A 26,639-nucleotide genomic window follows, 5' to 3' on the forward strand; every position below is an offset into this window, starting at 1 on the left:
GCATGTTTTGCAGAACATATCCATGGCATTTATTTAAATGATGTTTGCAGAGGAGCTTCAGAGCCAGCCCAAGAAATTGCTAGTGCATGTGTTACTGAGATGTGAAATGTGCACATCCTTGTTAACAGCTCTACAACACAGGCAAATAATAAGAGGATGAATCGGTTTATTAGAAAACATCATGCGCTGTGCCAAATACTTTAAGCAAGGTGATCTGTCTGTCTAGCGCCGCTCTACAGTGCTCTGGTGCTGCTGCATAGGCAGATAACATTCAAATTATTGGCACTCTGCAAGATTTCTAATACCATACGCACCGTTGGTGTTCATACAAAAACCCAAAGGACTCCCTCCATACTTGGTGTGATCCCATCATCTGTACAGACCCCCCCCCCCCAACACCGAATCACAAGGCTGCAGCCCCACCAGGTCTCCCCCAGACACGACAATCCCAGTCTAAACCATCCCAGCTAAATGTCTGCTGCGCCCTGCACTGGGAACTCTTTCAGGGACGGAGAATTCTCAGCCTCCGGATGCCGTCTGTCCCGGTGCTTACCCACCCTGCCTTAGAAAGTTGTTCCTAACGTCCAACCTAAATTCCCTTGCTGCACGTGTAGGTACTGTGCAGGGAGCAGACGGGAGTATTTTGCTGAGCCCAAACACGAACTGTTTCCACTAGATGGTGCCAGCTGTTTAGACTACTTGGTCCGATAAAAGCTATTGCAAAAAATCCTTGCCTCTAACAATAGCAAGGCGCAAGATTCCTCTAATTGATTGGGAAGGCAATGGGCCAGATGGTTTGCTGGGCAGGGGAAGAATAAGGGCTTTATATTCCTCATACACCCTTTGGGGGACTTGGAATATATGACTTTTTTGTGCATCCTTGTTGCTATAAACAGTGGGGAGCCCTGACGTATGTTGCTCCAGCAACAATTTCTCCCAAGCGTGGCAAAAACTCAGAGGGAAACATGGGCCCTAGTAATGGTTTGTTAATGATCCCGGATAAACGGCTGTTGTTCTGGTGGTTTTGGAAATGCGTGCGGACAACCCCTGTGCACAGAACTGCCTCTCGTTCCAAACTCTTGACTTTCCATTTGGTCTGCTCATGAATTAAACAGGTTTAAGCCACGGTGCAACTAAAAGTCCCGCGTACCCCACTGGTACACAGGTGCTTTTAGACTTACCGAAGCAAAGTGAGAGCTTGAGTTTGCCTAAACCCTTTGCACTCCTGCAGGTTTCCTTGTGTCTCGGTTGCTTCTGCTTTGCAGTCCATCATTGCTTGGTTTTCATTTTGCATTACAGCGATACCCAAGACCCCAACCACAGAGAAGGCTCCTGTTGTGCTGGGCACCTAGGTACAGAACGTGGCGAGGCATCCGGTGAAAAAACGATTTTTGCCTCTCAGGGAGAGAAACTATTTTGCAGACAGAAACCAAGGCACGGCAAAGTGCAGCGGTGTTTGATCCGACAGGAAGCATGTGGCAGGATCGAGGCCAGCGCTAGGCTCCAGGAAGCTGTCCAGTCCTCCCAGCTTTTGATCAGCAGGCACATTCATTACGGAGGCTAAAGGGAAAGTCTAAAGCCCGTTAGCGTGCCAGCAGCGAAGGACTGGGAGGCCTCTTGTAAGGGTCTGAGACGAGCTGTTGCCTGCTGGAGTCTTCTGTGCGTTCATCGCCGTTTGGGGGGAACTGCAGGAGACAGGCTGCCCTAGCCGGGCACTTTGAGACATGCCAGCAGGACAACCCAGGGCAGGGTCACCTTCCTAAGGACAAAGGGTGTGAAGCCAGATAAGTCCCCGGGCATTTCCCTCGCTCTCACTGCCCGTCTCAGTGCTGAGCCGCGTGCTAGGCTTCATCAGCCGATGGGGTCAAGGTAGGTCTTGCTATCCGCTGCCTGCAAAGCTCACTGACTTTTCCTCCGCTCAGGAGCTGGACGTGGAGATGGGGCATTTCTCACCGAACAGAGCTTCTGAGAAACGGCACAACGTCCAGCCTGGCTGCCCTTGTCCATGCTCGCAGGGACCCCACAGGACCGCATAGCGGCCGCGATGCGTGGCATGCAGGAGAGGCGCCCAGCGGGCGGCGGCAAGCCGAGGAACTCGCGTGGCCAAGACGCTCTAGCTACCATCTCTGGGGAGACGACCCAGCCTCCATACCAGCTCATCTCTAACAGGACAGAGGCTCGTTCCCCGTGGCCTGCTCGGTCCCTGGCTCCTGTGCTGAGATAGCCAGGGAAGGAGTTAGCTGGTTAGTATGGTACAGAGCCGGACTAGGCCCCAACGGTGCTGGCAGGATTGCTTCTTTAATACTAGGGCTCACGGTGAGGACTTGTCTCCAGTTGCTGTTGTCTAGTCTGGGTGAAGGACTGCAAAGGCGAGAGGGCAGCGAATCTGCGTGCAGGTTGGGGAGGGCAAAGGAAGGACGATGACGAGACACCTGGTAAGTAATGGGAACAGCAGGGAGGGGGGTGGGGGTGAAACATCCAGGCCAAAGTCCTGCACACTCTTCCCAGGATTTCCAGGAAAAGGCAAAAGGTCGTGAGAAACGCCGACGGTGTTGTCGTGCTGGGGGCAAAGGCAGAGAACTCGAGGCCTTGTCCTCAGTAAAGGAAGCGGGGAGAGGGAGAGTGTCAAGGACTGGAAAATCCTGATGCTGCGGCTTCCCAGGGCAGGTAGGTTCGGGCAGGTCTGCCTCCAGGCGGCAAGGACAGCGCCCTCCTCGCTCCCGGGGCTGCTCTCGCTAGGTCGTGCTCCTGGCTCTCCTGCCCCCAGACCCTTCGTGAGGCGGCTGCCCCAGTGCGGCGCCTGCCGGTACCCCGGGCTCTTCAGGTGGCTCCCAGCTGTGGCACGGTGTGATGCCAACTCCTTGCGGGGGCATCGCTCTCTCTCAAACGTGCCCGACCCATCGCACCCTTCTGCGCTCGCGTGTCATGCTGCCCCTCCTAGTACCGGCACGGGGACGGCGCAGGGAACAACAGCCGGAGGACTGGGTGACTTGCAGCCCAGCAATTAGCCCCGTGCCCCTCTGACAGCTGCACGAACAACTCCTTTTCTAGGAACTGTGCAAGTTGCAGAGATGAATCATTTCCCGTCCTGTGATCTGCCCTAGCCCTTGCGCCCGGCTCTTGTCAGCTGCCCTTGCAAGCGAGCCGTTACTTCGGCCTGCTCTACTTCGGGCCCCGGCCAGGAAGTAGTTCTCGCACTTCACGCGTAACACCTGCCTTCGGCACCAGACCATGCAGGTCCGAGAAGGAAGCCAGCCCACCAACCCTGGTCTGGAAACAAAAGGCGATGCTCTCATCCGTCCTAAACTCATTACTTTTTGGTTCACCCCATTTGCCCTGTTTTTGAGGACATTTTTTTCCAGGAAAAAAAAGGCATTTCTAAAGCTGTGGAGTGGCTCTCGTAGCTGCGCTGTTCACCTAACGCCTGCATCCAACACGTTTGTGGATCAGCTCATGGCACCGCGCAGCGTCGTTGCGTTTCCCCCGGGGTTTCCCAGTACGGAAAAGCAAATGTGGCGTCGTACGTGAAACCCGTCGGCAGCCTGCTGGAAAGCAAAGGGGCGGCTGCTCCAGACCTGGCAAATCACAAGTGCGCAGGAGCCGCTGCGTAACAGCTAGCTATTTCATAGACATAGACATCAGGGCTGGAAGGGACTGCAGGAGATCATCGAGTCCAGCCCCCTGCCCAAAGGGCAGGAAGTCAGCTGGGGTCATAGGATCCCAGCAAGATAAGCATCCAATTTACTCCTGAAGGTGCTCAGTGTCGGTGCTTGAACCACCTCCGCTGGCAGACCGTTCCAGACCTTGGGGGCTCGGACAGTAAAGAAGTTCTTCCTTATGTCCAGCCTGAAACGGTCTTGCAGGACTTTGTGACCGTTCGACCTCGTCGTCCCTTGGGGCGCTCTGGTGAACAGACGTTCCCCCAGATCCTGGTGGTCACCCCTGATAAACTTATAGGTGGCCATCAGATCACCCCTGAGCCTGCGCTTTTCCAGGCTAAAGAGTCCCATGGCTCTCAGCCTGTCGTCGTAAGGTCTGTTTTCCTGACCTCTGATCATGCGCGTGGCTCTCCTCTGGACTCTCTCAAGCTTCTCCACATCCTTTTTGAATTGTGGAGCCCAAAACCGGACGCAGTACTCCAGCTGCGGTCTCACCAAGGCCGAGTACAAGGGGAGAATGATGTCCCAGGATTTGCTCGAGAAGCATCTATGGATGCAAGCCAGGGTTTTGGTCGCTTTACTAGCTGCAGCATCGCATTGCAGGCTCATGTTCATCTTGTGGTCAATGATGACCCCCAAGTCTCTTTCTTCTGTAGTGCTAACCAACGTAGCACTGCCGAGCCTATAAGGGTGCTGCAGGTTTTTCCTCCCAAGGTGGAGAACCTTGCATTTTTCGGTGTTAAACACCATGAGGTTCTCGTCTGCCCATTTGCTGAGCTTGTCCAGGTCAGCCTGGATCACCCGCCTGTCCTCTGGCGTGGACGCTTTGCCCCAAAGTTTGGTGTCATCGGCAAACTTGGCCAGTCCACTCCTAACTCCAATGTCCACATCGTTAATGAAGATGTTGAACAGGATGGGTCCCAGGACAGAGCCTTGAGGGACCCCACTGGTCACAGGGCACCACGATGAGTGACTGCCATCAATCACAACCCTCTGGGTCCGACCACGAAGCCAATTTCCCAGCCAGCGGATCGTGGTGGAGCCAAGGCCACAACCGGGCAGTTTGGCCAAGAGGTGATCGTGGGATACCAGATCAAAAGCTTTTTTGAAGTCAAGATATATGACATCAATCTCTTCTCCCTTGTCCAGGTGATAGGTCACCTGGTCATAGAAGGAAATGAGATTGGTCAAACAAGACCTACCCGCAACAAACCCGCGCTGGCTGTCCCTTAGGATGTTAGCCTGGGCCAGTCCCTCAAGGATGGCCTCCTTAATAAACTTTTCTAAGATCTTCCCCAGGATAGAAGTCAGGCTAATGGGCCTGTAGTTAGCCGGATCCACTCTTCTCCCTTTCTTGAAGATCGGCACCACATTGGCCTTCTTCCAGTCTTCGGGCACTACACCAGAGCGCCAGGAGCTCTCGAAGACCCGTGCCAGGGGCTGGGTTATGATGCTCGCCAGCTCCTTGAGTACCCTGGGGCGCAGACTGTCAGGGCCGGCTGACTTGAAGCTATCCAGCTTCTCAAGGTGTTCCTTCACGACGTCAGCATCGATGGAGGGTAGGGGATCCCCCTCACCCGGATCTCCCTGTCCCATAGCAGGCATGGGCGTCCCATGGGACTGATGAAAGACTGACGCAAAGTACCTATTTAATAGGTTGGCTTTTTCCTGGGCGTCAGTTGTCAGTTGCCCCATCGGGTTTAGCAGGGGTCCAACGTTGCCCTTGCTTTTCCTCCGGCTCCCCACATATCTGAAAAAGGACTTTTTGTTGTCCTTGATGCCTGAAGCTAGTTGGAGTTCAGTTGCAGCCTTGGCTTTCCTGGTTTGGTCCCTGCAGGACCGGACCAGCGCGGAGTAATCCTCCTTGGAGTTGAATCCCATCCTCCATCCTTTGTAGGCTTTCCTTTTTAGCCACAGGAGGTCCGCTAGGTCTCTGGAGAGCCAGGGGGGCTGCTGTGCCTTCTTGCTGCCTTTCCTCCATGTTGGAATAGATTTCGCTTGTGCACTGAGGATCGCTTCCTTGAGAAGCAACCACTCTTCTTGAACTCCCATCTCCCTGGGGTCACGGTCCCTGAGGGCTTCACTGACCAGCCTCCTGAGCTTGTCAAAGTCGGCTTTCCTGAAGTCAAGGACTTCTGTGTTGCTGACTGACTTGCCAGCTTTATGGCGGATGGTGAAGGTGATCAGATCGTGGTCACTGTCACCCAGCTTCCCATCGATCACTAGGTCGCCGATTAGGTCATCCCCCGTAGCCAGTACCAGGTCGAGCAGCGCTTTGCCTCTCGTTGGCCCATAGACTTCTTGAGTCAGGTAGAGGTCATCCACGCACGAGAGAAAGCTTTGCAACCGCTCGGATTTTGCTGAGTGATCTTCCCACGAGATGTCCGGGTAAGTGAAGTCACCCATGACCACCAAGGTCCTGGAGCAAGCGGCCTCAGTCAGTTCCCAGGCGAACTCCTGGTCAAGCTCAGGATGTTGAGTGGGAGGTCTGTAGTAGACTCCCACCATTGTGTCCCCCGTGCCGAATTCCCCACGAATTTTTACCCAGAGGGTCTCTAGGTGTCCATGCCGGTCGCCAACATCAGCTTGCAGGGACATGTAGCTTTCCTCCGCATAGAGAGCTACACCCCCGCCCCTTTTGTCAACACGATCCCTCCTGTACAGGGTACAGCCCTCTATCCCCGTGGTCCAGTCCTGGGTGGAGTCCCACCAGGTCTCCGTTATCCCAGTGACGTCATAATTTTTTGCACTGAGCAGGAGGACGAGCTTCTCCTGCTTGTTGCCCAGGCTCCTGGCATTAGTGTACAGGCAGGCGAGTGTGCCCTTGGGGGCTCTTGCCTTGCCCACAGATTGTGCCAGGGCTGGGGCAGGGGTGGGCTCCCTTAAGTGCCTTGGTCCGCTGGCTTTGCAAGGGCCGTTCAGCGGGCCAGCAGGGGCAGTCGTCCCCCCATCCCCCCGCGGGCTTAGTTTAAAGCCCGGTGGAGCAGGTCAGGCAGCCTGGCTGAGAAGAGCCTCCTCCCCAGGGGAGAGAGGTGGAGGCCATCTCTTCCCAGCAGCTCGCTGCCTCTCTCGCCAAAGAGCGGGCTGTGGTCATGGAGGCCAAAGCCTTCCCGATGACACCAGCGCCGCAGTCTTTGGTTCACCGCGTGGATCCTCCTCTCCCTCCTCAGCCCATAGCCCGAGACTGGGGGGATCGACGAAAACACCACCTGAGCTGCATTTGAACTCGCTGCAGGTCGCACCGAAGGACCTAAACGATTCCCTCGTGGCTTGAATGCTTGAGATCACGCACATGGGAGGAGGGACGTCCTCTTCGGTTGCTTATGCAATGTCATCACTTATAAATACCTTGAGATCTAGTCGTGTGGACTCGGAGAGACCTTCCCTGTTCTGAGCTCCCCTCGCTGCGTCAGGCTGCGTGTTCCCTCACTGGCACGCACCTGCTTGCAGCAACCTGGGAACGAGACAAACGCACGTTTTAAAATCAACTTCTTTTGTGACTGAACAGGAATCCGTGAGATGCACAATGTGCAGAACTGAGCTCCCCCTCGAGAAGAAAAGAGAAGACCGAGGGGGATTGAAGAGCAGCCGTCACCTCCCTGCGGGGGGCTGCACAGAGGCTGGAGCTGGGCTGGTCTCAGTGGGGGCAGATGCAGGACAAGGAGCAATGGGCTCAAGCTGCAGCAGGGGAAGTTGAGGTTGGAGATTAGGAAAAACTCTCTCCCTAGGAGGGGGGGGAGTGGGCACTGGGCCAGGCTCCCAGAGAGGTGGGGAAGTCTCCACGCTGGGAGGTGTACAAGCCCCAGGTAGACGAAGCCGTGGCCGGGAGGAGGCAGCTGGGGCCGGTCCTGCTCGGAGCAGCGTGACCTCCCGCGCTCCCTTCCCGTCCTAGGATGCTGGTCCTCGCAACGTGGCGCAGCCCGAGCAAAACGAGGGGTAGCAAGACGCCGTCCCCCCCGGCCGCACGCAGCGTTTTCCGCACCAGGCTGTTGCCCGGCGGGCGGCCCTGCCCCGCGCAGACTACACCGCGCCCGGACCAGCGCTGGCCGTTTCTCGCTGCGGCGGCGGCGGCGCAGGGCCCAGGGAAGGGCTCTCCGGAGGAGGCGAGGCGGGGGCCGCTGCGGCCCGGCGTGGAGGGCTCCCGGCGCCGGCCCTGGCCCAGGCCCCTCCGGGCAGGGCGCCCCGGGCCGCGTGGGGGCGCGGCGGCGGCGGCGGCGGCGGCGGCGGCGGCGGGAGGCCCCGCCCGGCTCCTCCTCGCTCCTCCCGCGCTCGCTGGCCGGGGCCGGGGCCGGGGCCGGGGCCGGGGCCGGGCGGCGATGGAGCGCGGCGGGGCCGGGGCCGCGGCCGCGGCCCGCAAGTTCACCAAGCGGCTGAGCAAGCCGGGCACCGCGGCCGAGCTGCGCCACAGCGTCTCCGAGGCCGTGCGGGGCTGCCCCGAGCCGGTGAGTGCGCCCGGCGGGCGGGCGGGCATCCCCATCCCCATCCCCGCCCCGCCCCGCCCCGGGGCCGCATCCCCTGGCGCTCGCCCGGCCGAGGGCAGGGCCCCGCGGTGCCCCCCAGCGCGGGCGCGGGGGCGGCCGGCCGGCCCGCTCGCTGCGGCACCGGGAGTCCGCGGAGCCGTCGGCGGCGCCCGCGGCCCCGGCCCGGCCCGGCCCTCTGCCCGCGCGCGGGTGGGGGGCCCCGCAGGCCCACGCGGGCCCGGAGCACGGCAGAGCGACGACTCGGCCGCGGGAGAAGCCGGGCGGCTGCGGCGCGGCAGTGCCCGCGTGGGGCCGGGGCGGGCTTCCGGGCCTTGCTGGTCGCTGCCGTGTGGCAGGGGTTAAGCCTCCCCCGAGGCGCCGGCGCCGGGGCCGGGGCCGGGCTGTGCCAACGCTCCTGCCGCTCCCGGCTGCGGGTCTTGCCCCGCGCTCAGACCGGGCCCAGGGAAGCAGCCGTACCCCACAGCCGCGCTGGTACGCGCTGGCGGGGTTTTGCCTTCTGCCTGGGATCTCGCCGACGTGCGTTGACATCCACGCTGGCCGCCCAGCGCCCCTGCTTTCCTTGCGGCAGGTTCGGCTGCGATGTCTGTGCCGCGTCAGGGCGGATGGCGTTTCTTCGAGGGGTTTAGATGCTGGGTGCGTTGGGCCGGCCCTGCCTCGAGCAGGGGCTGGACTGGATGTGACCTCTGGAGCTCCCTCCCAGCCCCCTGTGCAATGCAGGCCGCTTGCTGGGGCTCCAGGCCAGGCCGCAGCAGGGGGGCGGGCAGGTTTTGTTGGGGAAGAGCGCGGCCGCGAAGACATCGCTGCATCTCTGGAGCAGCCGAGATGTTCCCGAGCAGGCAACGCTGCCGCTTGCTGCACGGCTGCCGCTGTGCTGGCATTGCGAGAGCAGGTCGCCGAGCCTTCGTTTCCCTGCCCGGTTCCCCAGCAGGGAGCGAGTGGCATTGCCCGTCTGTCCTGCAGGATGGATGGGAGCCCTCCTCACTGCCCACGTCCTCCTCGTTAACAGAGCCGTGGGGCTGGCCTGCATCCGCAGCAGCCCTTCGCGGTCCCTCGTCGCGCAGCCCGCCACGAGTGACCGTCTGGCTTGCTGGGAGCGTCCCAGGACTGTGTGGCGGGGGGTTAAGTGCTCCGTGGCTCCTGGAACGCCACGGTTAGGACTTGGGGAGCCCTCGTTTGAACACCGCCTGCCCAGAGGACAGGAGTCTGGGGACCACGGGGCACGGGCTGCCCCGGGCTGCAGCTTCGCAGGCAGGGGCGAAGTGGGAGCGAGAGGAAGACGGTGCCCTCTGCGGTGAGGAAGGCTCTGGCTTCCCCCAGGCCTTGGGCGTTCCTGTCCTGCCCGTCATGGGGCAGGTTCGGTATCTCGGGTCTCTCCTCTGCAGACGAGGGGAGCAGGTCCGTTGGTCCCAGTCTCCATCAGAGCTCTGGAGCACTGGCTGCGTGCCCGAGGCTGGCAGGCGAAGGGGGGACGTGGCTGCCGGGCCGGGGGGACGGAGTGGTCCAGCGGAGACAGCGGTGACGCTCCCAGGGTGCTGTGCAGGCTGGCTGTGGCGTGTGGGCTCTGGCCCGGGCGGGCATCGCCTTGGCCCTCGTCCTGTCGTACTGCGCCTCCGGCTGAGCTTCATGATGACGTAGAGGCCAGCACGACTCGGGGTCAGCACCAGTCGCCCAGTGGCAGGTTTAAATTTCACAGGGCGACTCCCCTGTCCCCAGTATATTGCATCATTAGCCGGAGACATCTTAGCCCATCCTCTGAGGGCTCTGCTACACATGCAAATGAAAGCTGGATCGAAACGAGCCATAGAGTTGTGACACATTTCCAAGCACTAATTATGTAGCCAGTTGTCTCCTTTTAGAGATGGACAGGCATTTTTCTTGTGCGGTTGTTACTTTGCGCGTATGGCAGATCTACATTTATTGCGCGAGTCACAAATTATTTGTGTGATGATGAGTTTGCACATGTGACCGATCTACATTTATTGCACAATTCACCAGTTAATTGTGCAATATAAGTAATGTGTAGCGGGGACCGTAGAGATCTACAGAGGCCGTTGGGCCTGGGGCCATGCTGTATGGTACCTGAGCTGCATATCCATGTGCTGTGCAGCGTGCTGCCTGTACGCATGTATGGGCACACGTGTGCACTCCGATGGACAGACACCTGCGTGTGCATGTATATGCCTGCGTGCTCCCATGTGCCCACACATGCACAAAGGGCAGCTCCACTCTGTGGAAGTCTCTGCTTGCAAAGCCAAAGCGTTGCCGTGTTTCTTGCCACATGAGAGAGAAGACGTCCGCTGTCCTGGACGTGAAATCAGAGACATGCTCCCTGCCACCTTGCCATTACAGCCCGGGCAGCCGGCCAGGAGGAGCCGTTTCCATCTGCTCCATCCCGGGCCGGGCTTGTGCGTGCGGCGCAGTTCAAGCAGAATCAAAGGAGGAGACAAAAAAGCTCCATAATGATGGCATTAACAAGGCTCTGGCTGGCACACTGTATTTTATTTTTATTTTATTTGTTCTGTGGGCTTTTTGGATCTAATCGAAGTTGTTTGTTGCTGGATTTGCACAGCGTAAGGTACAGCAGACTGCCCCTCGGCGAAGATGATTACCTTCCTCTGCCTGCACCCCCGTTTGAATAAACTCAACCCGCTTTGGACACGAGGGGCGTTACTTGTGCTGTGGTGTCCGTGGGGTTGGCGCGACGCAGGCAGGAAGGCCCTGGAGCCTTTTCTGGGAGGTTTCTGGTCTACGCGCCGCACTGTTTGAATGCTGCGGGGAGCAGGGTGTGGGAACCGTCCCTGCTGAGTCCCTGGCTTTGCCAACACCAGGCTTCCCCGCGCTGCACCCAGAGACTTGGAGGCTGCTCCTGCCCCCTCGGTTAGGCCGCGCCGTGTCTTCACCCAGCAGGTCTCACATCAGCAGGATCGTGCCCGGCGGAGGCTACTGCCCTAGAAAGCATGTGAGCATGGACTTGTAGCCGGAGCAGGGCCTGGCCCTGGTTATACGCCATTGCCCGGCGGGTACCAGGCGACTGGCCCGGGAGGATGGGTGTTCAGCAGCCACGACGCCGGCCCTGTTTGCTCTGAGGCCGAGCAGGGCTCTTAGGCTGCCGGGATGCAGAGGTCTCTGCACTGTGTGCAAGGGACTCGGTCAGTCCGGCAGGCCCTGGGCTCCTGCCTTCAGCTGAGCCGTTTTGGGTGATAAAAGTGGTGCAGTTGGAGCTGGCCTGTAGCTCCCCGCCCGTGGCAGCTTCGCACCCTCATCGCCCTGCGCTGTGGAGTCATCAAGGTATCGTCAAGAGGCCGCTGTCTGCCCTGAGGCTCTTCCCAGTGTCCAGCCAAATTTCCCTTGTGCTGGAGGACGTGGAGAGAGCAACCCGTCACCATCCTCCCCATCATGATCCTTTTTGCATGCTTGAAGGCTTTGACACTGTTTGAAATGCCCTCTTGGCCTTCCCTTTTCTGGACTAATCATCCCAGTTCCTCTAGCTTTTCTTCATGGGCCCTGTTTTTTGACCTCTGCTCACAGCCTTGGACTTATTACTAGACTGAACTAAACTAGATTATGCTAGTAATAAATCATAGAGGGAAACTCTCAGCAGGTCAGTGGCTCTTCCTGACTTCACACCGGATGGCATCTCAGCCCAACAGCTTTCCAGCGAGAGCAGCTCGTTACACATTTTCCCAGGAAACTCCCTCCCAGAAATGAAAATAATAAATCCATCGAAACAGCAAGCAGTGAGCAGCAGCTCTGCTTTTGGCCCATGGTGCCAGCCGCGCGGTGAACGCCCAGGACGGATCACTGCGCTTTGCAGCTATGGTAATGGCAGCTCTCGCGGGTCGTGTCTCTTTGGGAACAGGTGGCTAACGATTTCCTGACCCAGCGACACAAACCGCTTGGGAGGGTGAAGGTGCCCGATCTTGCAGCCTTTGAAGCATCCGAGAAGAGGCCTCTTAAAATTTGCAGGGACGGGACTGGGCCTGAAGGGCTGGACCAGTGATCTGTCCCCAGTGCTCAGGAAAGTGGCATCAGGCAGAGATGGTCTGGCTTCATACAGCAAGTAGAGGATTCCCAGGAGACTTCGTCCTGCCACAAATGAGGCTCTAGCTTGGGAAAACAAACTCTGATCCGTGATAAAAACGTGAGGTGGATCTCCGTGAACGCAGTGTGAGCCCCACGCAGGGGACACCCGGTCCCCTGTTTGATCATTAGGATTTAGCATTTCAGAGCTGTACCAAGCCCGGTGCTCCCAGCACCTGTGAAGGCAGGAGCATGTCACTCTGCTCTTCGGAGGTGACGACACTGGGACTCTCCCTAGGCAGCGGGGGTTTCTTCCTAGGATCTCTCAAGCATCCTTTAATAGGCTCCTTCCTGCCCTTGTAGCAACAGCCGTTGGCAGGTCCTCATCCCCCTGCTTTGCCTGAGGGTGTCTCTGATGTGCGAGGCCTCATGCCTGGAAGCTGTGCACAAGGGTTGTTCCCAAAGCGTCAGAGAGCAGGTTGTGCGTGTGCAAGCCTGGGCTGGTTCAGACGGGGCTCGAGCCCCCCGAGGGCTCCATGATGCTGTGAAACCTGCTTGTTCTTTCCTGAGCAACTCTGCAGGGTTGGGGGGGGTGGTGTCTGGGAGCCGCGGTGCAGGATTGGGGCTCCGCGGTGCCGTGCAGAGGGGACTGGCCCGGGCCAGGGAGCCTGCCAGCTGTGTGCCAGCAGGGCAGGAGGCTGCCGGGGCAGCGTGAGGCAGAAGCAAACACAGTGGACTAGCAAAGCAGAAGTTGTGGTTGCCCGTTTCCCGATGAGCACCTGACATGAGTGATGCGTGGGGTGGACCTGGCGGCTTTGGGGCTGGGACAGGCTCCAGCCCCTGCTGAGAGTGGTCTCCACGGTCCCTGATAAGTCGGGGTCTCTGGGCCAGCAGTGCTGGAAACACAAGAGCTGGCAGCCTCTGTGTCCTCACACGGACCCAAGCATCCGTCCCCTGCGGACTCCTGTTGTTCCCGGCTGGTCTAAATTTATTGCGTGATATATGCAACGTGTAGCAGGGGCCATCGAGACAGCCGTGTGGCCCGTGGGGAAGGTTCTGTGCCAAACAGCGCTTGTGGCCGTGCCAAGGGATTCACGGCTTCGTGGAATCGGGGAGGGAGCTGTGCGAGCCCCTGACCAGAGCGTGAAGCAAACCTCCAGGGAAGCGAACTTCTTGTGTGTGTTTGCACACGCACGTGTGCACATACACATGTGCATGTGCTGAGATTTCTTTCCTTGCACATGCGCTTGTGCATGCGCTGAGATTCCTCTCCTCTGGAGCTGCGTGGAGCCAGGTGCTTCTCTTTGCTGGCTTCTCTGTGCATCCATGGAAGCAGGGAGGGGAGCGGCAGGACCCGGTGCCTGGGCTCGGAGCAGGTCCGTGGGTGCAAGCATGGCCTTGGAACTGTTCTGGGGGCAGACGCCCGGTAGCACCGTGGGGAAGATCCCCCGTGCTGGGGAAAGAGGCGGCCTTGACCGGGACAGGTTCTTTCCCACCAGGCCTCAAGCCCACGGTGCCCATGCAAGGGAGGAGGGAGTGGAGGTGTCTCTAGGCCTGGCCGGAGGTGATGGGCAGCACGGGGTGCTTGGTGATGAGGGGTCAAGGCCACGGGCCGTCAGCCTGGCTCCAAAACCATGAGGTGCCAGGAAAGAACTGACCCTGCTGGTTCTTCATGTCCTCCCAAATGAGTCTTCACGTCCTCGCAGGCCCTGGCCCCGGTCTCCTCCCTCACGGCACAGAGAAGTTTCCTTCTTCCTGGAGGCTCTGGCTGAGGTCACTGGTGCCCCCTGCTCACCCTCCCTCCCCCCAGCCTGAACCGCAGCGGGGTGGGGAGAGAAAGTCCCTGCTCAGAGCCCAGAGTTGTGCAGGATGATGGGGAAGCCTGCAAGTATGTGTGTGTGCATGTGCACGCACGTGCATGGGGGGTAACTGGGTATATGTGTGTGTGTTCATGCGTGGCGGGGTGTATGTGTCTGTGAGCATGAGTGTGTGCATGTGCATGGGGTGGTGGGTGGGTAGGGGTGTGCGTGCATGGGTGTGTGTATGTGTGTGTGCACACATGGGGTGGATGGATGGAGATGTGTGTATGGGGGTTGTGCGCGTGTGCATGGGAGGGTGTGCATGCGCATTTATGGGGCTATGCATACATGTGCCTAGAGGATGCGTGCATGGAGGCGCGTGGGGTGTGTGCACATGTTTCTGTGGGTAGCGGGTGTACTTAGACATCTCCCAGCTCGGCTCCACTGGCTTCCTGCGGGCTCTCCCGGGACGGTGCGGAGGGAGCACGGGCAGCCGGGTGCAAAGGCAGAAGGCAGCGCGTGGCGACAGCTCGGGGCGGTGTGGCACGGCCACGGGTCGGAGCCCGCAGTGGGAAATCCCCCGGGCAGGGGCGGAGGATGTGACATGTCCGTACGGGCTGCCCAGCACCCTCCCCCTGCCCCAGGGCTCCTGTCCGGGCTCTGCCTCCACGTGTCTGCGGGGACAGCGAGGAGGCCGTGGGCGGCGTTACGTGGCCAGGGCAGCCGGCAGCCGTGGGAGGGTGACGCGTGCAGGCAGCGCAGCCTGCCTGAGCTCGTCCGTCCCCTCCCTGACAACCTCTTCCTCCCCGTTCTCTCTCATTTGCACTTCCCCTTGCTTATGGAAAATGTGCCCTGGAGGCCGCAGCCAGGAGCCTGCGGGTTATCTGCAGCTCAGCCCGGTCTCCGAGCTCTGCTGTGCTTGATCCTTTCCCATTCTTAGCACATCGGTCCCGAAGGTGCAGCCCACCCTGCCCAGCCGTGCTGCTAGAGCCCCGCGCCAGGCTCCCGCGAGACCGTGCCTTGAGGTTGTCCTGCCCTGCTAGTGCCCACGAGGAAGGCTGCTGTTAAGACCGGTTTCCTGGTCCCTTGTTCTGACCCTGTCAGCCCCTTCGTGTGCTGGCTCTGCCTTCTCCAGGGCCTCAAACACAAGCTGCTGGTCTTCGCTTCACCCCCTTGACAGCCTGTCCCTATAAGATGTGTCATCCTGGGGCAGCCCCAGGGTCCATCTCGCCCAATATCCTTTCTCCCAGGACCCCTACCCTCTCCCTCTGTCTAGAGGATGGATCCCACCTGCCCCCAGCTCATTGCCACATCCATCAGCCCCTTGCTGACTTCTAAACTAACACCTTTGCTGTTCCCCCGTGTGCCCCTCACCCAGGCAAGGAGCTCGCCAGGATCCTCATTCCCCTTCCCCTCCCCTGGAAACCCCTTTGCTGCGCTGCCTTTGAATGACTTGGCAGGGCTGCAGCTGCTACTGCGCTGAGGCCTGCGGTCGAGCTTGCCAAACGTTGGTCGTCTTGCTTCTTCCTTTGTCTCTGCCCGCGGCGGCTGTCTCCCGTCTTGCACTTAGATTGTAAGCTCTTCCAGGTCCTCTTGCCCGCAGGGCACCTCAGTCGTGCAAATCATCCGCGAGCCTGTAATCGCTTTGGTGCGGGGTGTCTGAATCCTGCCTTCACCTGCTAGGCTTAGGATGGCGACCTCCCCAGCAGCCCGTGCGCCGCCGTAGCCAACCCTTCCGCGTGTTTCTTTCTGCTCCAGCTCCCAGCATTGTGAGTGACATGAAAACGCAGCCGGTGTTTTTGTAGAGGTTACCAGGCCCCAGAAGCGCAGCGAGAGTATGGCAGTGCACGCAGCGCTCAGCCTACGGGCTCTGAAACCAGGGGGCAAAGAAAAGGAAGCCCAAGAGGGGTTTTCCAGATTGCAAGTAGTTCCCCTCTTTCAAATTCAGTGCCATCAGCATGGACGTCAAAAGTATGCGCCGACCCTTTGTTGCGCTTCCTTGACGGTGCCTCGGCCGTTCTTCTCTCCAGTTATTTGTTTGGCATCATTTTTATCTGTGTGTTGCACTTCACTCACCTTGCCGCCGGGGCCTTTTATCCGGTATTTTCTAGATAGTGCACCTTGTGGGCCCACGGTGATGTGTTGGTGAGTTGAGATTTGATCAGGCTTGGGACAATACACCGCATTAATGACAAATGGTTTTGCACATAAACATATTGCAATAAATGAAGCAGAAAATGAATAGGCTGTACAAGGATGGATAAGGTGATTTCTGAACAGCTGCTGCATGGCTTGCTGCGTCTCAGGTTTTTATGTGATCTCTGTTTTCCACCAGGCATCCTTAATCTTCTGTTTATGCCTCTCCACTAAGGATGCCATCCCTTTTGTACTGTGGCTTCACATCCTTGTTTGAGTTGCGTTTCAGGTCTTGATGCCCCTGCTCAGAATGACATGCCCTGATCTCTCGTGTTCCTTAACTTATCTTCAGACAGGATTTCTGGAGAGGAAGCAGTGGAAGAAGCTGATGTTAATGGGGGCAGAGGGGTCCCATGCAGAGTTAACCATTAGCACTGGGGATTTTGCACCGAGAAGCGAAAGTCTAACCTAGCAGGGTTCCTGCATCAGGGCTGTGGGTTTAATGATGACAAACTTCCGTTCTGCAACAGGAAACATGAGCTGACAGTTGCCGATGCATCTTTCCTAATCGGTTTAGAGGGCCCAAGTGAACTGAGTAATGGCAGATCAAATGCAGCCTCTCGCTATTCGTTTTCCCTCTGGAGGTTACTTCTGCAGTTGAAGATGCTTTTCCCACTTCGCCTGCTTTCAGTCAGTGCCAGTCTGATGTGCCTGAATAAATGACAGAACTCGTTATGTTTCTTCCTCCACTGAGGTTTGGAAAAAACCTTCAAAAGTTTGTGAAATTATTTTTTCCCTTGAAGTTTATATACAATGATGTCACTCCGCTTACCAGCCAGCATGATTTGGGAGGAAAGGATGCTGAAATAATATGTTATCAGTGTGTTTTTGCTTAAAAAAAGGATCAAAGGACATTTCAATGGGTACAGAAGCAAGGCCACTTTCCAGAAGCCAGGCCACTTTCCAGCCAGGAAAGATGGAAATGGAAATGTGCTTTCCTGCCTTCACATGAACATCTTGATCATTACAGGGTGTGCTGTGAGTGGCACGCTGGGGTCATTTCAAATCCTAGAATCACAGAAAATGAGGGTTGGGAGGGACCTCAGGAGGTTACATCTGGTCCAACCCCTGCTCAAAGCAGGACCAAATCACATTATTTCTTTTCATTAGAATAGTCTAAGAATGATGTCGTGGTTGTGATGGTCCAGAAATTATGTAAGAGGCAAGGATGTCTTAAGGGGATATCTTTAATTGGATCAATGGTATGGTTAGGATAGGTCTTACTCTACCCCAGCTACATAGCTAGTCCAATAAAAAATATCCCCCTAAGACATCCTTGCCTCTCACCTTATTAGAAAGCAGGTAAGCTGAGCCCTTGTTTGATTAGCAGTGTAATTAAGCTCGTAGACTTTTCAAATGAATGCACAAAAGGCAGGGAAGTTTGTCTGCCTCTTGTCCATTAAGAGCCCCCAAGACCCAGGGTCTTTTCGCCTTGATTTATCAGCTGTTGGCTGGCCTGTTTTTTCATCACGTGGCCACACTCAGCCTGTTTCTCCACCTGTCCCCAGTGCAGCAGTTCATGGCAGGTTGCGTGCGCCATGGTTTGGGCAGGCAGATGAAGGCAAGTCCTGTGGGGACGTAGAGGACTCTGGCTTGGGTGTTGCTCTTGGTACTTGCAAAGCCTTGTGCCCATCTTGGGGAGCAGAAGAAGGAGTCTTTCTCGAGTTGAGCCAGCTGGAAACCACGTGGGCTGGCCACGTTGGTGCCCAGCTGGGCGTCAGAGCGGTGCCAGAACGTGGTGCTCAGAGCCGACGGGCCAGGCAGTACTGACACACCAGGGGCCTGTGATCCAGGAGAGGAGAGGAGCGGAGTGGAGGTGTCACCATGATCCAGCCCTTTTGTCTGTCATCCTAGCTTAAATATATCCCTGCTGTGTGCTTTACCCCTCCCAGCCCTGCTTCCTGCAGCCGCTGGGAATTCTTCCGTAGTGTCCTTCCCTGGGGACGTCCTGGCAGGCAGTTTGGCCAGAGTACATCAGCTTAGCCACAGCTTTGTCAGGAGTGAGGTCTCTGCGAGAAGGAAGCAGGAGCAGAGAGCAAGCGCAGAGCTGGGCTGGTCTCAGTGGGGGCAGACAACAGAGCAAGGAGCAATGGGCTCAAGCTGCAGCAAGGGAAGTTCAGGTTGGATATTAGGAAAAACTTCCTCATGTTGTTGAGTGCTCATCCTTGGAGGCTTTGAAGACCCGGGTAGACAAAGCCTTGTCTGGGATGATGTAGTTGGGGCTGGTCCTGCTTGGAGCAGGGGGGTAGACTGGACGTGACCTCCTGAGCTCCCTTCCAGCCTCGTGGTCTGTGATTGTGTGTGCTGTCAGGGCCCCGGGGGACTCCTGCAGCAGCGTCCCACCCTATTAGAGCCAACAGCCCAGTGGACAGGGTGCACTCCCCCAGGGATGTGGGAGAAGGGCAGAGCTGGCCTGGCCGGGGGTCTCCCCAGCATAGCGAGGGCGCGTGCCATGTGGTGATCGGCTGTCCTGTCCCTTCCAGCAAAAACCCGCTGGCCCATTCACTCGCCCGCGGCCTGCTTCTGTCCCGTCCTGCCTCGGGTCAGTGCTTCTAGTCCTGCAGGGCTCAGCAGGCAGGACTGTCGCTTCCTTCCTGGTGCTGCTCCTGGGCTTTTGCTCCCAGCAAAGATGGTCCAGCCCAGCTCTCTTTCCATGGGGATGCCTTGCGCAGAGTAGACTTCCCTTGCACTGCTTTGTTGGCTTGCTCTGCAGGGGAGTGCACGGCTGCCAGGAGCATCATTACTTTAACATCATGGCTTTTCCTCCACTTGCAGAACGGGGAGCAGGGCAGCAGACCCAAAGGAACAGGGGACTGAATGATCTGCATCGGAGGACGAGGGGGGCTGTGATCCCGCGAAGCCTCGTTGCCAGGCCCAGCGTTACCCTGAGCGCTGAGAGCAGCGAGTGCAGGGAGCAGAGGAAGCGCGGTGATGCCTCCCTTTCCGTCTCTGCTGCCTGTGGTTTAGCTTCACACCGGGGGTGTGAAAATGCTGAGCTCTGCCTCGTTTCAGCAGGGCCCATGCAGAGCTATAGGGTCCTCTCTGGCGGGCTCCAGGTGGACTCTTGCTCCTGGGGTCCTGGCCTGTGCTCACAGGGTTAGACCTGCCTCTTTGCATTTCCCTTCAGAGCCAAAATCATTGTTGCTCTTTATCAGGGCTGTCTGGCTTCTGAGTACTGGCTGCTCTGCTTTCTGCCCCATGCACCCCCTCTGCCACCTCTCTGATCTGCTCTGCTTTCTGCTTTCCTGCCCAATCTGCCAGGGAGGGCAGGGAAGGAGGATAAATAAGATGTGCACTGCACCATATATAAATAAGATATAAATGAGGTATAAATAAGATGGTTGTGCTGCACCCCTTGGTGCTGAGTGTCAGCAGACATGGAGGGGCGAAGAGGCCGTGGTCGGGGTGAGCTGCTCTGGGAGCTTTGTTCCAGGGTCTGAAAGGATGCCGGCTCTTTCATCCTTTTATCTCCCCCATTCCTTTCATAACAGCTCTGCTGGAACCCAGCCTGGGCCTCTAATTACTAACTTGGAGGCAGAGAGAGAAGAAACCCGCTCTTGTGAAAGGGGTTGTTTTTTTTAAACCCTTTTAATCTGACATCTCATTTCCAGGATTTCCCCCCTTTTGATCAACATTAAATTCCCGGTTTCAGAATACCCAAGGGCTGCAGGCCGTTGGCAGCCACGTGGCTGGATCCTGGTGCGTGCCGAGGCACCATCACAGCGTGTGGGGGAGCAGAGGGGTGCTGAAGCAGGCAGGCCAGACCCTCCCAGCTCCTGCCTGAGCTGGGGAAGGCCGCCTGGCTTCCTGGAGAGCCCAGGCTCGGGCTCTGTTGCCGTCTGGCCACTGTGGCCATGCCGGCAAGCAGTGAGGAAGAAGACATTGCACCCTTGAAAGTCACAGCGACACCAGCAGACCGATGCAATTTGCAGAGGCCAAGGGGAGGACGGGTCCACAGCAGGCAGAGAGTGCCGGCCTCAGACAGGCGACGATGAAGACAGGCTCCTTCCCTTGTCCCCCCACCCTGCTCAGTGCATGCTGGGGTTTCAGTCTTGCCCATCCCAAGCATTCAAGAATTGTGAGAGCAGCTTGGACGTCGCACAGCATGAGCACGCTAGGTGCTGGGCTCTCCTTACTTACCTGCTGGCTGTCGAGCTGCAGGGCCCACATTTCTAAGCTCTTCTGTGTAGCCACGGCAGCTAGGGACTCTGTTTCGGTTTCTGATGCTTGGGTGCCCCCTGACTCTGGGAGCTGGGGCCTGAAGCAGTGCACCAAGCACCACAAGCCTTGTGTTCCACCCCCAGAGCTGGTCGCATTCACTCACCGGGCCCCTGTCTCGTTAGCGGAGGCAGCCCAGAAACCATTAGCGCAGAGTGGAGAAGCCGCTGAGTATCTGCTCCGGAGCCACTGCTCTCAGACAGGCCCGTCCTCGCCTGCCCGACTCTGTCCTCGGGAAGGCTTTGTGCCATACATCAGACACGAGCCTTGGAGGGTCGCCAGGTTAAGGGAGTTCACAGACTCCCTGGTAAACACCCCCAGGTTTCCAGGCCGGGGATCTGGTGAGCTCATCATCTCTGAGGCCGAAGTATTGCGCTGGCCTCTGCTGAAGCTCGTTAGCGTTCTTGGAGGAAACGAGGCAAGTTTCCAGAGAGCAGTTTGGAGGGTCTTGCCAGGGCTGGCGGGACTGAGCTTTTTCTGCCTCCCACTGGGGCAGGGGAAAAATGAGCTGTGGCAGGAAGCTCAGGTTCATCCCGCGCAGCCAGGGACAAAATGCTTCTCTGCTGAGAGCCACTGCACGTGTAAGCACCACATGTGGTGTTCACACATGTCAGTGAAGCGCCGCACGTGCTGTTTGCACAGAGCTGTTGTCACAGCTCCAGAGGCCCAACAGCAGCGGGGTTGTGATGTCTGGCTGTGCAAGCCCTACCCTCCACCCAGGCCGAAAGCTGCCCCTCATTAACCCAGCTCTCCATGGTACCTGGTCCTCTAGGCTGTGGGTGACACAGGTGGTCTGACGCGACGCCAGCCATGTTGTCCCCTTGCGTGCTGTTGGCTATAGAAACCAGCCTGACTTAACCGCACCAGCCCAGTGCCCCGCTTCGGCCTTTGACCTGATTAATCAAAGGGTCAAGCAGCGGGAAGGGCAAAAGAAAACAAGGTTTCTCACGTGTTTCTGTTTTTAAAGGTAATCATATATGAATGGCCTGGTCCCGCTGTGGTAGAGGAGCTTCCTCCACCACTGCAGAACAGTATCGGATGCATTTCTTTTTTGTGACCTCTGGCCCACGCAAGGAGGCAAACCCTGGGGACCCCAAGAACCTCAAGATGACCCCACACCCGTTCGCCAGGCCAAAGCAGGAGGGGTTAGTACCCCTCCATTCCTACTATGTATGAGCGCATTTATTTTTAGGGAATTGGTAACAACAAACAAAACTAATGTTTCCATGGTGCTAAACTTAATTAGGTCGGAATAAAGACAATACACTGATTAAGTACTTGTTCCCTAATGTGGCATGACCAGGCAATTGTAATTGCCTATAACAGCTTTGCCTTAGGGAGATTACCATTTATGCTCTTCCAACCACGTGGGCCTGTTCTGGGTAAGCGTTGTTCAGGAGGCTGGTTTGGCCAAACCCTGATGAGTGGGAAACGTGCTGAAATGCTTCAGATGGTGCTGGAAGATCCATGGCAAAAGCCTCCTCTCGCAGCAGCGGTGTCAAGTGGCAGCTGAGATGCAAGTGCCTGCAAGGTCTTGACCTTGTGAAGGTCTAAGCGCTTCTTGGCTCAAATCCCTTTAGGCTTAGCAAGAGCCCAGGGAGTCTGGCAAACCCCTGGCGAGACACAGCCTTCCCTGGGCACGTGCCCAGCAGCAGCTCCAGGCTTGGGAGGGGCTCTGGCCCTGCCGTTCTCGTTGGCTTCTTGTCTCAGCTGATCTGTGGGGACCAGGAGCCTCCTGAGCTCGGGCCATTTGTGCCTGAAGTAGAAGCCACCATCTCTCAGGCCCATGTCAGAGCTGCTGCTGCAATTAGAACAGGATTCCCTGCCAGAGGCAACAGCTGGGCTCATTGTAGCAGGTTTTTTAATTGGGGTCTTGACTTGTTGGGGTCTTCTCCTAAGAGAAGCTGCTTTGTATGTCAGGGGACCCCCAGATTGCATTCATGGATCATTCTCTTTCAATACTGGTCCCAAACAAATCCATTGAGATGAGTCTGGCATAGGCTGAAGTTTATTGCTACTTGAAAATGAGCAGAAATTTCTCTCCGGGAAGGAGGAGCCTGGAGACAAAAAAAAGCATCCTTTTTTTTTTGTTTTTTTTTTGGCAAATCAGATGTTTGTAGCTCCGAAGCCAAGCACTGTCATGTGGAGCTCATCACCCTTATGCCCTTGCTTACACCCTCAGTGAGGCAGAGTGGAGGGACTGTCATTCGCTTTCCCATTCATTGGGATGCTTTGCACCGTGCGCGTGACATTTGAGGTGCGTTTGGTGCAGCATGTCATCTTCACGCCTCTTGCAATGAGCAGTTCACAGAAACCTGGCCTGGAACCAGCACAAAAGTTGCTTTTGTGCCTTTTCTCCGTGTTGTCGTTAAGCCTTGTTTTCATTTTTGACAATCTTCGGTGTGGATAAAGGAGGCCCCGTGATGGCCCCGCTGGCTCTGCAGTCACCCGAAAGCAGAGCTCTTCACAGACATTTGGGCTGGAAGGGACCCCAGAGGATCATTGAGTCCAGCCCCCTCCCTGCCCCATGGGCGGAAAGTCAGCAGGGATCATAGGATCCCAGCAAGAAAACCATCCAAATGCATCTTGAAGGCATTCAAAGTGGGTGCTTGAACAGCCTCCGGCGGCAGCCTATTCCAAACCCTGGGGGCCTGGGCAGTGAAGAAGTTCTTCCTTATGTCCAACCCGAATCAGTCTCGGTGGAGTTTGTGACCGTTCGACCTCGTCATCCCTTGGGACGCTCTGGTGAACAGTCGTTCCCCCAGATCCTGGTGGTCACCCCTGATAAACTTAGAGGTGGCCGCCAGATCACCCCTGAGCCTACGCTTTTCCAGGCGAAAGAGCCCCGTGGCTCTCAGCCTGTCGTCGTAAGATCTGTTTCCTGACCTCTGATCATGCGCGTGGCTCTCCTCTGGACTCTCTCAAGCTTCTCCACATCCTTTTTGAATTGTGGGGCCCAAAAGTGGACACAGTACTCCCGCTGCACCCTCATGAAGGCCGAGTACAAGGGGACAATGACGTCCTGCTCGAGAAGCATCTATGGATGTAAGCCAGTGTTTTACTCGCTTTTCTAGCCGCAGCACCACATTGCAGGCTCATGTTCATCTTTTGGTCAACGATGACCCCCAAGTCCTTTTCATCCATAGTGCTAGCCAGCGTAGCACTGCCGAGCCTATAAGGGTGCTGCAGGTTTTTCCTCCCAAGGTGGAGAACCTTGCATTTTTTGGTGTTAAACACCATCAGGTTCTCGTCCGCCCATTTGCTGAGCCTGTCAAGGTCAGCCTGGATCGCCCTCCTGTCCTCAGGTGCGGATGCTTTACCCCAGAGTTTGGCATCGTCGGCAAACTTGGCCAGTCTGCTTCTGACACCAAAGTCCACATCATCTTCCATTGTTGCTGGAAATGGCTTGACTTTAGCCATGTTTTCTGCCAGCGCTGCTCAGAAAAGGCTCAGCTCTGGGGTAATACTTAGGATTTCTCTTTTGTACCAACAAAAGCCCCAGGGGAAAAGGAATGGTTTTACATTGCAAAGAGTAAAGAGTATAACACTGCTTTGTTATATGCCAGCAGAAACACTGGGTGCTTATGTGACCGTGCCCCCGGTGATTGAATAGGCAGCTGTGATTAACGGGGTGGTGACAGCTCTGCCTAGGAACATGTGGAGCTGTTGGTCTGAGCCAGGTAGAGGTTTACAGGGGGCTGGTTTCTGCTCTTTCCCGTGGCTCCGTGGATTTCAGACGTGTTACTTCAGAGCTGCCTGAAAGCTAGCTCAGACCTAAAGATTTTACCGTGACTCTGCACCGCCCCGGGGACCTGATCCTTCCCTTGGTGCATGAGTCTTGCACGTTCAAAGAAGTGTTGTGCTGCTTTTCCTTTCCACAACATGCAAAGCAGCAGCTGGTTGGCTTTGGCCCAGCCAGATGGTGCGTTGCTAGTGATAACGTAGCTCTTGGCAGTTCATGTAACACAGTGAGGCCCAGAAGGGAGGATGGAGAGTAGGGGTATCAGCCAGGCATTGCTCAGAGCTGCTTAGGCCCATGAGCCCTGAGCTCTGTGGCCTCTCCAAAAGCCCAGCAGCTAATCCAGCAACGCAGCTCGCTTGCCACACTAAGGGAGCAGCATTGACACATGGAGGTGTGCCGGGAGTGGGGAAGGATTCTTCCATTTCTCCTGGAGCCCGTTGCCTGAGCAAGGACATGGTTGCCTAATCCCTCACTCTCCTACAGAACGCGCGCAGTTGGGTGGGCTCATTACACAGGAGTGTAGCATGTTTAACGAGCTATTCGTTACCAACACACTTGGAAATCCTCAGGCTTCCTCAGTGCAAGGGGAGTCGTTTTGGGTAAAGGTCTCTGTGCAGCCAGTAACAGGCGCGCTCCCAACCGGACACTCGGGTGGAGGCAGCGAATCTGGCCGTGGAGCTGCACGTATTGGCTGCAAAGCTCATGGCTTGGTTTCCTCTTCCTGATTGCTTTGGTCCTACTCTTTCTTTCCCCTCCAGGAGAAGACCAAGGCGGTGGAGCCCCTGGACTACGAGAATGTCGTGCTGCAGAGAAAAGCCCAGATCTACAGCGACCCCCTTCGGGACCTGCTCATGTTTCCAATGGAGGATGTGTCCGTGAGTTCATGCCCCCTGCTTCTGGCATGCAAGACCCAATTCGCTCTTCCAGCCTCCTTGCAGTGATCCCAGCTTTCCTCAACAGCGGTGGAGAGGCCCAGTTTACCACAGCACCTTTCTTTCCCTCCCCTCTCTCCTGCAGATCTCGGTGATAAGCCGCCAGTGGAGGACGGTCCAGTCCACGGTGCCAGGGGATGCTTTAAAGAAGGCTCAGAGTCTCTTTGTCAAAGAGGTGGGGAGGCTTTGAATGGGCTTCAGCACATTGTTCTCCTGCTGCAGTGCTCTCGACGCACCTTTGCTGTGGAATTACTGTCAACCCTGACACAAAACTAGACATCACACCCAAAACTGCTATGGGGAAAGCAGCAGAAATACAGCAGCCCGTGTCCAGCTTCTGTAAAAGGTTGTTAATATGGGCTCAGGAGATCCCAAGTAGAGGCCATGTCCCCACTACAGAGGAAGTGGACCGCCCCCAGTCCATACCAATGTGACCAAGGGAGTAAAAACCCTGCCTGCCCCCAAATTTGGCTTTGGTCTGACCCTGAGCAGAAGGGCAAGACCCTCCAGCCAGGAACCTCTGGGTTTGGTCTCAGCAGGAGCATTGGCACAGCCCAGTCCCCATCCCCAGCCTGGGCTGTAGTCAACGCCCAGTGCCTGTGAGGGAGGCTTAAAAGCCCCCTGACATGTAGCAGAAGGGAATGGGCAACCACCAGTTGTGCCAAACCATTCCTGCGCCCGGTGCTTTGTGTGGTGAGAAGCCACGTGTGCTTCCCATGGCTTGCTGTGCTGGTGAAGGAGCTGGGTCGGCCTCTGTCTTGCAGTGCATTCGGACCTACAGCTCTGACTGGCACGTGGTGAACTACGTCTATGATGACTACTCCGGCGACTTCCGAATGCTGCCGTGGTGAGTGTGGCTCTCTGGGTGCAGCAAGGCCAGACAGCCCATAGCATTGCCCTTGCTAGGCTCCAGTGAAACATAGCAACCCGATCAACAGCCAGTTCGTGCTTCCTTTTCCCTGGCCCTGCCTCAGCCCCAAAGCCTGCCAGCTTGCCCTGTATGAAAAGTTTGCAAGTCAGAGCCACTGTCTGCACTGCACAGGCTGTCCCAGGGAGGGAGGGGAGCCATGTTGCCCTCATCAGTGTGTCCTCCTTCCACCTGCCACTGAGACATGGCGAGACTAAGCTGGTGGTGCGTGGCAGGACAGAGCATTTCAGCATGTTCCCCTGCCTGCTTGAATCATAGAAATCATAGAAAATGAGGGTGGGAAGGGACTTCAGGAGTTGCATCTAGTCCAACTCCCTGCTCAAAGCAGGACCAGACCCAGCTACATCATCCCAGCCAAGACTTTGTCTACCCAGGTCTTCATAACCTCCAAGGATGGAGACTCCACCACCAATCTAGGTAACCTCTTCCAGTGCTTCACCACGCTCCTAATGAGAGTGTTTTTCCTAATATCCAACCTAAACTTCCCTTGCTGCAGCTTGAGCCCATTGCTTGAGCCACTGCATGGTTAATGCGCTGGCTGTCACATGGGAATGGTGTTTCCATTAATGACTCCCAAGGGAATTAGACACATGAGCATACCAGGTGGGGATATTCTTCCAGCCCAGAAGTGCCTCCTGCTCTTCCAACACGTGTGTGTTTCTGA

The 26,639-nt window shown here is 57.0% G+C and overlaps 1 protein-coding gene across 2 annotated transcripts in view; it reads left to right on the plus strand.

Moving 5' to 3' along the window:
- The first annotated feature begins 7,928 nt into the window (after positions 1-7,928).
- Positions 7,929-26,639, plus strand: part of DOCK11 (dedicator of cytokinesis 11) — a 97,643-nt gene continuing 78,932 nt past the window's right edge. For both annotated transcript variants that reach the window (XM_090061697.1, XM_090061698.1), the window contains exons 1-4: positions 7,929-8,101; positions 24,874-24,990; positions 25,133-25,222; positions 25,812-25,894. In XM_090061697.1, the coding sequence (XP_089917823.1) occupies positions 7,976-8,101; positions 24,874-24,990; positions 25,133-25,222; positions 25,812-25,894 (416 nt within the window). In that variant the 5' untranslated portion in view covers positions 7,929-7,975. The remainder of the gene's footprint in view (positions 8,102-24,873; positions 24,991-25,132; positions 25,223-25,811; positions 25,895-26,639) is intronic.

The sequence above is a fragment of the Crocodylus siamensis genome, chromosome 8 (assembly GCF_052110815.1).
Source record: "Crocodylus siamensis isolate JL-2025a chromosome 8, ASM5211081v1, whole genome shotgun sequence".
Taxonomy (NCBI): Eukaryota; Metazoa; Chordata; order Crocodylia; family Crocodylidae; genus Crocodylus; species Crocodylus siamensis.